Source organism: Poecilia formosa, unplaced genomic scaffold, assembly GCF_000485575.1.
Source record: "Poecilia formosa unplaced genomic scaffold, Poecilia_formosa-5.1.2 Scaffold466, whole genome shotgun sequence".
NCBI lineage: Eukaryota > Metazoa > Chordata > Actinopteri > Cyprinodontiformes > Poeciliidae > Poecilia > Poecilia formosa.
The window spans coordinates 228953-240107 of record NW_006800405.1 but is presented as its reverse complement, the minus strand read 5'-3'; the positions used below and the strand labels follow the sequence as shown (position 1 = coordinate 240107).

Here is an 11155-nt window from a genome sequence, read left to right as displayed (position 1 = left end):
AGCTTTAGGTTCTGGTTCTGGTTCAGGTTCTGGTTCTGGTTCAGCTTTAGGTTCTGGTTCAGCTTTAGGTTCTGGTTCTGGTTCAGGTTCTGGTTCTGGTTCAGCTTTAGGTTCTGGTTCAGCTTTAGGTTCTGGTTCTGGTTCAGGTTCTGGTTCTGGTTCAGCTTTAGGTTCAGGTTCTGGTTCTGGTTCTGGTTCAGCCCAGTGAGCCACTGGGATTTATCTGCAGATCCAGTTCAGTGTTTTCAGCTCAGATGATCTTATCTGTCAGCATCCATGATGGTGTCACTGGTTTCCAGTTCAGGGAAGAAAAACAGCTGAAGACAGAGAAAGGCAGAGAAAGGCAGAGAAAGGCAGAGAAAGACAGAGAAAGGCAGAGAAAGGCAGAGAAAGGCAGAGAAAGGCAGCCGTCACTGTGAAGCTGCAGCTCAAGAAGAAACTAATTTACACATTTAAAACTCCGTTTGATGGAGAAAAAGAGAGAAATAACGGATAAAAACTAAATGTTTGTTTTATTTTGGGTAACAAAACGAAGCTGAAGTCCTAAAATTCTTCAGCGACTAGAGAAGCAGAAACTGAAAGAGATGAAGCAGCAGGTGAGTTTGATCCAAATAAGTCAAACTTTACCTGAAGCTGGACAGAGTGATGCGTTTAGGAGACCAAACATCTGTGGGAAAAACAGCAACTCTAGTCAAACTTCCTGTAGAAGGAAAAGTCCGACATCCATTCATGTCCTGGAAGTGAAAATGTTTCTGAAATGTTTAAATCTAAATCGCATCCATTCAACTGAATGATCATGTTGAGACAAACATGTTTTCATTTCCCTGATAAAGTTTCAGATGTTTCATTAAGCTCCGTCCTCCCGTCTCGTCCTGCAGCGGCCTCCCGCTGTGAGTGCGGCGGCCGGGCGCGGCTCTGCCAGCGGGACGCCTGGGGTCTGCGCTGCCTGGACTGTCAGGGGAACACGGAGGGTCGGCACTGCGAGCGCTGCAAGGACGGATTCTACCAGCAGGGGGCGCGGCTGAGCTGCACGCCCTGCAGCTGCAACCCCGCAGGTGAGGACGCGCCTGTCCGAGTGACGTCATCCAGTCAGGAAAAGTCTGACCGGGTTTTCTGTCTGCAGGATCTGTTAGCAACACGTGTGACAGCAGGGGGCGCTGCAGCTGTAAGGACGGCGTCTCTGGAGACAAATGTGACCTTTGCCCCGACGGCCCGATGGGAGCGGACGGCTGCAGGAGGAGGTGACGTCATCAGGCAGCAGCTGTTTTCATTTAAATCATCTTCAGATTTTCTTTACGTTTCTCATATTTTTACTTTCATCAGAATAAAAACTAAAATAATTTTTATGTTTCAGATCAGATTCAGCTGCTCACAGAACTTCAAATTGTTTTAATGCTAAAAATTCAAAGTCATAATAAAAGAAAAACCAAAAGCATCAATAACAGAAGCTTAAAAACTAATTAATGTTTTTCCTTCTGTTGTAAATCTTCTGATGTATAATTAGAAGTTTTTGGATTCTTATAATAAGTAGATTATGAATTCTAAACAGTAAAACACAAAAATATCCAACAGGTTAAAGAAAGAAAAAGGGAAAGTCGGGGATTTGTTGTCCAGCCAGAACTGAAGCATCATTTTAATAAATGTTTTAATACATTTCAGCTCCAGACGTTTGGCAGGTTTATGTTTCCTGTTGACCAACTTTCATCGTTTCAGTCGCAGTTTTTCTCCAGGAGTTTCTCTCAGTTTCTGTTTCACCTCAAACTTCCTGCTGGTTGTTTTCCAGGCGCCAGGAAAGAGAGGATTCTGGGAGTTTGACTCTGCCGTGTTTCTGTTACGGACACAGTGAGCGATGTTCTGCTCGGCCTGGTTTCTCCGTCCACAACGTCTCCTCCACCTTCAGCTCAGGTAACAGGAACAGAAGCCGGTTCTGGGTCACCAGGTGGTTCTGTTCCAGCTAACCCAACCTGCCGGGTTTCAGGTCCGGACGGCTGGACGGTGGCGACGGTCCAGCGCACGACTCCTCAGGACGTTTTGTTCCGCTGGTCGCCCAAACACCAGGACCTGGAGGTCATCTCCAAACAAAGCCTGCCCACTTACCTGTACGCACCAGGTGAGACAAGCTCCGCCTCCCTGTCTCCTCTCGTCTCCTCCCGTCTCCTCTGACCCGGGTTTCCCGCCCTGCAGACGCTTACCTGGGGAACAAGCTGCTGAGTTACGGCCAGAACCTGTCCTTCTCGCTGCGTTTGGACCGCGGCGTTCGCCACCCGTCCACCAGCGACGTCGTCCTGGAGGGCGGCGGCCTGAGAGTGGCTGCGGCGCTGGGGGACCTGAGGGCCGTCGTCCCCTGTGGGAAGAAGATCAGCTACACCTTCAGGTCAGGAAATGACATCACTCTGATCCTCCAGGTGTGTTTAACGCCTCATTAGCTTCCTGATGCCTCCAACATGAGCTCCGGATTAACTCTGATCCAGAGAAGTGAAACATTCCTGACGGTTCAACGTGTGGAAACCTGCAGAAACTCCTGCTTGTTTATTTTAGCTTCACTAGCATAAAACATGAACGTAAAACTGGAGGAAACTTCAGACTTAAACTGTCCAACATCCGAGTGAAGACATGGAGAACGGACTGGGTGTTTCTGATCAGTTTTACCAGAGCAGCTCAGAAACGTTTCCTCAGGTTTTCTGTTTTCCTTCAGGCTGGATGAGAAGAGCAGCAGCAAGTGGAAACCTCAGCTTTCCTCATTCGAGTTCCAGAAGCTTCTCCAGAACCTGACGGCCATAAAGATCCGGGCCACGTTCGGAGAGGATGGTGAGACGGTTCTCCACTCTGCTTCAGGGTTTTAATGTCGTTCTGTGCTGAGATGTTCCAGATGTGTCACATAAACACATCACCACTGTGTTCAGCAGAACTTCATCCTGCTGATGTTTGAATCTTTTAAAGCATATTGACATCCAGTATTGATCTGTTTTCACCTTCATTTCTTGATGTTTGTCTGTTTAAATGAACATGAGAGAAAAGTTGGAATCACTCTGTATGCTGATGACTTTATTTATGTTTCTCTTGTCCAAAGTTACAGTTAGACCCAGTTTCACTGTAGAAAATGTGACAGACTATCAAAGACCGTCTGTTCCTTTAATCAATATCAGAAATGGCCTATTTAAAGTATTAGAAGAAGCACCAGAGACTTTAAACCACATGAAAATCAGTTTCTTCTGTTTGCTGTGGTTTGCTCACTGATTGGTCCTTTCCTTCAGGACGCGGTTACCTTGACAACGTGAACCTGGTTTCGGCTCGGCGTGGGGACGGCGTGGCGGCCGGCTGGGTCCAGACCTGCACATGTCCACCAGGATACGAGGGCGACTTCTGTGAGCGCTGCTCGGCCGGGTTCCGGCGCCGGGCGCCGTCATCCGGGGCCTTCAGCGCCTGTGAGCCGTGCAGCTGCAGGGGGGGCAGCTGCGACCCCCAGACCGGAGACTGCTACTCCGCCGACGAGACGCCCGGCGAGCGGAGCTGCTCCGAGGGCTTCTACAGAGACCAGCAGGGGAGCTGCGAGCGCTGCCCCTGCCCGGACAGGACGTCCTGCTCCCTGCAGGCCGGAGCGCTGGAGCCTCAGTGCCTCCGCTGTCCGCCGGGAACCTTTGGTGAGTCCAGAACGATCCCGACACCGAGGGAACCGGAACCTGCTCAGCGTGGTAGGTTGAGACGTCAGTAATGTAAATGTTTGGCGTCTCCTCAGGGTTTTACTGCGACACCTGTCGGGAGGGTTTCTATGGCGACCCCGCAGGCCTGCGAGGCGCGCAGCGACCCTGCAGACCCTGCAGCTGCAACGGCCACATCGACGTCAACGCGGCGGGAAGCTGCGACCGCTCCAGCGGAGAATGCCTGAGGTGTCTGAACAACACGACGGGTCGGTTCTGTGAGAGCTGCCTGCCCCGGTTCTACCGCGACCCGTCCGGCACCGCCTGCAAACGTGAGGACAGAGTCCAGCTTCACCTGCAGGATGAAACCAGTCAGGATCTGATCTGAGAAATGTTTCCCTCCGCAGCCTGCAGCTGCAACATCCTGGGCTCAGAGGACGACCAGTGCGACGCGGCCGGCCGGTGCCGCTGCCGACCCGGTTTCCAGGGTCCGAGGTGCGACCGGTCCGACTGCCCCACCTGCTTCACCCCCATCAGGAAGAAGGTAGCCGCTGCTGAAGAGCTGCTTTACTCCAGCGCCCCCTGCTGGACGGAAGCTGCAGCTTGTTTGTTTCAGGAAAGTTAAAGAAAAGATTTTAGCTGCATAAGGATTAATAAACTGAAGCAGGTTTCAAACTAAACCAAAGGCTTGAATTAACTGAGTCACATTTTATGTTCTAATTATTCTGGAAGAAAATGTTCCTGCAAAAACAATATTTTAGTTAAAATGTTGCATTTATTTCAGTCTAAACCTGAAACATGAAAGGTTATGAACTGGTCCTGTTATTATAAATAATCATTTATTTGTTGTAATGTTGAAGGACCTGCTGCTTCAGATGTGACAGAAATCAGCAGTTTTTTGTTTTTCCTGATATTTTATGGCTTCTGACCTGAAAACAACAAACTGTTGTAGAGTCTGATGCAGCTTTAGTTAGTGTAACACTGATTTCATTTTAAATTTATTTTCTTCTGCATTGAAAGTCAAATTGACCAAATATTTGGGTCATTTTTAAATGCTTCAGTGTTTCAGCTGCAGGTTGGATTCGTTCTCACGTCTGTTTCTGTGCTTCAGATGGAGCTTTACTCCATCAAACTGAAGGAGCTGGAGCTCCTGTTCTCTGAACCGGGTCAGGTTCCGACCAACCGGGCCGAGATGGAGGCGGCTCTGAGAGCGATGGAGGGTCTGATGAAGAACCTGCAGCAGGACGCTGAGCAGCTGACGGGTCAGAACCCGACACGTTTCCTCCTTCTGACATGAAACTTTCACATCAGACTCCTGGTTTATTTGACTGTTTCCAGCTTTTTATTGATCATTTTAAAAATAATCACTAAACAACCTCAGACCTTAAATTTGGTCTGTTTGATTCATCAACATTTTTCTTTTTCTTTCTAAATCTATTTTTTTTCTTGAACAAAATTAATATCATGTAAAAGTTTTTTTTTCCTAAATAAAATCCCAAATGGACCAAATCCATAAAAAAATGTGAATAAAGCATCATAACAGGAAACGGGTTCATATTTCCAAACTGGACCTTATTTTGGTTTTAGTGGCCTCTAGTGGAGATTCCAGGTACTGCAGCTGAATAAATTAATTTAGTTGGTGGTGAAATGAAACCTTTTCCTGACGTCTGACTCCAACAGATCAGGAGAAGTCGCTGCAGACTCGCCTGTCGTCCATCAGCAGCCGTCAGCTGACTGAAGAGCAGCAGGTCCAGAACATCTCACAGACGGTCAAACACATCGGTCAGCAGCAGCGGACCTTCAAGTCGAAGGTGCAGGAGGTCGAGACGCTGATCGGTGCCATGAAGAAACTTCTGGACGAGGCAAAAACCAAAATCCAGGCCGTGGTAAGAGCTGCTGACCAGGAGCGTGACGACCTCCAGAGTTTCTCCTGATGGGATTTTAACGTCGTTGATGTGAAGCTGCAGAACGGTTCCTGTTTCCTGTTTCCTGTTTCCAGACGGTTTGCTTTGTTTCCTGTTAGGAGCTTCCTGTCCGCGATGATCCGCTGACTTCAGGCTCGCTGTCCTCGCTGGTGCAGCAGGCGACAGGACTGGCTGATAAGTAAGATCTGAATCCGTTTAATCTGATGAATCTGCTTATCCTTCATCATCATCCTCATCATCATCATCACCGTTTCTCCTCCCAGACACAAGACGGCGGCGGACTCCGTGGAGCAGACGGCCAACGAGGCTCTGAGCGACTCCAAGCAGAGTCTGGATCTGGTCCGGACTCTGATGAACAAGGAGAACAAAGTCAAGGAGCTGATTGGAGATCTGCAGGATCTGTGAGTGGATCCTCAGATCCCCACTGTGGGTCACCGCTGACCTTCACCCACTCTGACCTCATCCTGGACCTCATGAGGTTTAGAGCCAAAAAGAAAACAGAACAGGAAGGAAACTGTCCAAAATGTCCTGCAGCCGTTTCTCCTCTGCTGCAGTAAAGATGTTTATGATCCTAACAGATTAAGATGATAATCTGAGATCAGCTGCCGCCCCTCAGGGCTCCATCCTGGGCCTTTTCCCTTAGACTCATTTCTAAGGAATATAGTTTTATTTTCATTGGTTTACTGATAAACTCCACGTTCATCTTTCTGTTAGATTTTATAGTCAGCTACTCGTACTGAACATGAAACATTTGGTGGAAGCTGAAAGAATCAGAGTTTCTGGCTGCTTTGAAGGATCTGGATAAAAACCATGTCATTTTCTCCTGTTTTATCCAGATACGATAAAACCTCAGCAGATGTGAAGAGTTTGGAGAAGCGAGCAGGAAGTCTGAGTGACGACGCCAAACAGGAGACCAAGATGGCCGACAGCATGCTGAAAGACATTTCCAGGCTGGAGAAGAACCTCCCATCGTCAATGAAGGTAGGAGCTGCTGCACTAGCATTAGCATTAGCATCAGCATCAGCAGCTACTGAAGGTCTCTGAGTCAGAGGTGTGTGATGATGCTCAGGACGCTGTGGACGCCATGGCAACCAGGCTGGACGCCCTGAAGGAGGCGGCGCAGAAGAACATGTCCGCCGTGGACGATCTGCTGGGCGCTGTGGAGGACGACCGGACCGACGCCGAAGATCTGCTGGATCAGGGACAAACCGCCCAGCAGGTACCGACCAATCAGAAACCAGCAGAGGGAGCTCAATATTTCAGTTACGATGACAGGAAGTCGGTCAGGAAGCAGAAGCTGCTCCTCTGATCAGCTGGACGTTTGTCTGCAGGAGTTCAACGAGCTGCTGGACCGGGTCAGAACCGCTAAGGCTGAAACCGACAAGGCTCTGCAGAGCGTCGGCCCCAACAACGACCTGGACGACACCCTGAGCACCTTGAGAGGTACGGACCCCCGCGGCCAGCAGGTGGCGCAGTGGGACCTGTTAACCCTAACCCACCTCCGGTTCTGGTGGTGGAGCTCACCAGAACCGGGCTTCATCTGGTACCAGGGAGCTGAATTACTACCTGTCAGAACCAGTCAGAACCAGTCAGCCTGTCAGAACCAGTCAGAACCAGTCAGAACCAGTCAGAACCAGTCAGAACCAGTCTCCCGTTGGTCTTTTCCTCACTCGTCTGTTTGCGCCTCCAGGTTTCGACCAGCAGATCAGCGACAGTAAAGCTGAAGCTGATGAAGCCATCAAGCGTCTTCCGAACATCAACGGCACCATCCAGGCAGCTGTGGGTAAAAACGGCCAGGCCCAGTCGGTTCTGGACGCGGCGTCCAAAGATCACGACGAGGCGATGGGAAACATCAACGCGCTGGACGGCCTGGCTAAAAACCTCCAGGTAAAAACAGCAGTTAGACTTTAATGGAGGACAGACTTCTAAAGCTAAGCAGTACCTAGCATAAACTGAGGTTGAGCGCCCCCTGCAGGCCGAGGAGCAGCTGCAGTTTGATTCAGGATTAACAGCCTGACTGCTTTTCTCTGGCTGGTTTTTAGTTTTTATTTTCTGACAGCAAATCAAATGTTGTGACTATTGATCATAAAAATAATCTGAGAACGGCTAAAGCTACGCGAGGCTAAAGCCATTCTAAGCTAAAGCTATGCTAGGCTAAAGCTATGCTATGCTAAGGCTATGCTAGGCTAAAGCTATTCTAAGCTAAAACTATGCTAGGCTAAAGCTATGCTATGCTAAGGCTATGCTAGGCTAAAGCTATTCTAAGCTAAAACTATGCTAGGCTTAAGCTACCCTAGGCTAAAGCTATGCTAGGCTAAAGCTATGCTAATGTTTCTCCCATCATAACTCCTGTCTCCTACTATTTCCTCTCATTCAATAAAATCTTCACATGAAATTTGAAGCTTTACTTGGACTAGGCCTTGTGACCATAAACTGTGTTTTTGTTATATACAGTAGAAAAATCCTTTATTGTCCTCAGATTGGAAATTTAATTGTAACATCACCAAACCAACGGAAAATCAAAGCAAATATATTAATATGCAAAATGTAAAAACATAATGAAGAATAAAATACAACATATAATTTTCAACATAAATACTGAGAACATAAATATACAAACATAAATACTGAGTGGTTCTAAAAGATATGTTGTTTATTTAAAAATACAAAATGTCCAGAATATTTGATCTTCAAAAACAAACTATTTACTATTAGTGACAATGAAAACTTTTAAACATCTTTGAAAAAAAAGTTGATATTTGTTGGATTTTTAAACCTCTGACCAAACGACCCGGCATCAGGAAGGTCAAAGTTCAACCGGGTTTTGGTTTTTGGTTTGTTTCAGTAACTCTGCCTGGAACATTTTACAGATTGTCTTTTACATGTAAAACTATAGAAAGTATAGAAGACCCAACCTGAAGCTCGGTCCGTTTGAGCAGGTCGGCCCGAACGCTTCAACTCAAAACGGATCAAACTTTACAGGAAACAGATTATTAATATTTACATCACAGGATGTTTTTATCAAACTGATGGTTCTGATCTGGGTTTGGCTCTAAACTCTCGTCTGTTAGCCTGACGTTCACCACGACGTCTGCAGAGAATCTCAGGAGTTTTGTTTTCCTGGGAGACATTTTCTCCTCTGGGTTTCTGTAACGTGAAGTTCTGGTTCTGTCCGTCAGAACACGGCCGGGTCGCTGCCGGATGCTGGTGGTTTGGTGAGCGAAGCCGACAAACTGAACCAGGAGGCCAAGAGCCTGAAGGCCGGAGCGGAGCAGACGGCCGAGGGTCTGAGGGACGGGCTGAAGGAGGCGGAGGAGCTGGCTGCTGGAGCCCAGGAGGTAACCATGGCGACCAGGAGCGATCAGATGATGGAGCAGGAGGCGGAGCAGGAGGCGGAGCCGAGGGAGTAACAGGTGTTTTCATTGCAGGCGGCTGCCGGAGCCACCGCGGCGCTCGCCAACGCCAAGCAGAGCAAAGACGCCGTTCAGGAAACGCTGAGATCCGTCAGCAACATGCTGGCCAACCTGAGTAGGTTCTGCTTCCTGTCCGGTCCGGTTCTGGTGAGCTGCAGGACCCAGTACAACCCAGTTCTACCGAACCCAGTTCCCAGTTCACTGGGTCCAGTAGAACCCGGTAGAACCCGGTAGAACCCAGTAGAACCCGGTAGAGCCCGGTAGAACCCAGTAGAACCCAGTAGAGCCCGGTAGGACCCGGTAGAACCCGGTAGAACCTGTTAGAACCCAGTAGGACCCGGTAGAACCCAGTAGAACCCGGTCCATGTCGTTCCTTCATGCTGACCCGATTCCTCCTGCCTCCCTCAGACTCCGGACCCGTTGTGGACGAGGAGCAGCTGCGGAGGCTGGAGGAGGCTCTGGGCCGGGCCGAGGCGGAGGTTCTGGTCCGCCTGCGGCCGCAGCTGGACGACATGGAGGACCAGGAGGAGGCGCATCGCCGCCGCCTCACCGCCATCAACGCCGACATCGACAGCATCCTGAGGGACATCGCCAACCTGGAGGACATCCGGGACAGCATCCCTGCTGGCTGCTACAACACGCCGCCCATCGAGGAGCCCTGAGCCGCAGGGCAGGGGTCGCAGGTCGCACGCTTCAGACGCTCCAGAAGGGGAACGGTTTTCCTCCTCCTGGGAGTTTCCATCTGCTGGTGTTCATATCAAACCCTCCTGAGGAACCGGTTCTGGTCCGGCTCGGTCGGTCCGCTCTGGAACCGGTTCTGGTCCGGCTCGGTCGGTCCGCTCTGGAACCGGTTCTGGTCTGGCTCGGTCGGTCCGCTCTGCTCATTTTAGTGTTCAGATTATTTTTCTACAAAATAAATAAAAACAACCAAACTTGTTGAGGACAACAAACCCTGGAGAAAAGGCTGATATCTTTATATATTTTATTATTTTACAGTCAGATGTTTATAAAATAAGTTTATTATATTAGTTTTTACATAAATTCTGCATTATTTAACAATCCACAGTTTGAAACTTTAAAGTTTTAAATTGAATTCGTCCAAACGTTTCCATGTGTAACCATGGAAACGGTGGCTGTCATGGCGTTTCTTAGTGTTCAGGTCATTAAAACCTTTTTTTCAGTATTTATGTGAATAAGGAGAGAAAACATTTTAATTTCTCCACTTTCTGCAGGTTGTGGGAGCCGCTGGAAACATGAATTTATAGATTATTAACAGATTATTGTTGCTCTGATGATCAGAGTCAGATGCATTTCTTTATCTTTTCTGTATTTATACTTGTACAGATTCATATATTTTACTGATATTAAAATGTTTTTCTTTAGTTTTGTTACAAAACATGTTGGATCACTGAACAGAAATATTAAGCTTCCTTATTGATTTCTAATAAAATCAATTTCAAATCTTTGTTTCTGTTTAATCGCGTTTTTATGTTTCTGAGTTTTGGATCCGTCTTCATGTCGGTTCTGTGAGAAACAATTTTCATTTCACGTTTAACTTTTTTAAATTAATAATTCTGTTGATTTATTTTTGCTCCTTTAAAACAATGTTTTGCTAAGAAAGATCAAATTTTTATCTGGAACCTCCTATAGTTTTAATTTATAGGAATTAAAGTATAGTAAGTTTATTTATTTAGTAATTTATTCCTTAAACATGAGTTGTGGTAAAAATAGTTTAGTTAAAGGACATACAGGTTTAAACAGCAGAAACTTAAACAATAAAACTAACTTTTGGATTTTGGATTCATAAAGTTCATTCAGATATTTTCATGTAAACTTCAAATAAATCCAATAAAAGCTCTTTACTTAGAAGAAATACTTTATTTGGCCAGCAGAGGGTGTAAATGTAACCACAGTTGAATAAGACTCAGTTATTAAAGCTTAAATGAAGATAAAAATGTTTTAGTGCATTTTCTGTTTCATTTTCCAAACATCCTGAAACATTTTGACTAAATTTACATCCTGATCCATAAAGACTCGTTAAATCGACACATCGAGTTCAAACAGAAACAGAAACCAGGCGGAACGGACCGGGACCAACATGAACACCTGGAAACACACACACACACACACACACACACACACACACACACACACACACACACACACACACACACACACA

General features: G+C 47.2%; 1 protein-coding gene across 3 annotated transcripts in view; it reads left to right on the top strand.

Moving 5' to 3' along the window:
- Positions 1 to 10441, top strand: part of lamc2 (laminin, gamma 2) — a 13975-nt gene extending 3534 nt beyond the window's left edge. Inside the window, exons 2-21 of one of the 3 annotated variants that reach the window (XM_007578084.2) lie at positions 879 to 1055; positions 1124 to 1241; positions 1784 to 1905; positions 1979 to 2110; positions 2185 to 2374; positions 2696 to 2808; positions 3255 to 3641; positions 3737 to 3970; positions 4046 to 4182; positions 4750 to 4900; positions 5319 to 5524; positions 5662 to 5741; positions 5827 to 5964; positions 6400 to 6544; positions 6633 to 6782; positions 6895 to 7006; positions 7254 to 7450; positions 8743 to 8901; positions 8992 to 9091; positions 9385 to 10441. In XM_007578084.2, the coding sequence (XP_007578146.1) occupies positions 879 to 1055; positions 1124 to 1241; positions 1784 to 1905; positions 1979 to 2110; positions 2185 to 2374; positions 2696 to 2808; positions 3255 to 3641; positions 3737 to 3970; positions 4046 to 4182; positions 4750 to 4900; positions 5319 to 5524; positions 5662 to 5741; positions 5827 to 5964; positions 6400 to 6544; positions 6633 to 6782; positions 6895 to 7006; positions 7254 to 7450; positions 8743 to 8901; positions 8992 to 9091; positions 9385 to 9638 (3302 nt within the window). In that variant the 3' untranslated portion in view covers positions 9639 to 10441. Of the gene's footprint in view, positions 1 to 833; positions 1056 to 1123; positions 1242 to 1783; positions 1906 to 1978; positions 2111 to 2184; positions 2375 to 2695; positions 2809 to 3254; positions 3642 to 3736; positions 3971 to 4045; positions 4183 to 4749; positions 4901 to 5318; positions 5525 to 5661; positions 5742 to 5826; positions 5965 to 6399; positions 6545 to 6632; positions 6783 to 6894; positions 7007 to 7253; positions 7451 to 8742; positions 8902 to 8991; positions 9092 to 9384 lie in introns of those variants that run through there. The other 2 variants (XM_007578083.2, XM_016664071.1) reach the window with 2 other exon arrangements.
- The last annotated feature ends 714 nt before the right edge of the window (positions 10442 to 11155 follow it).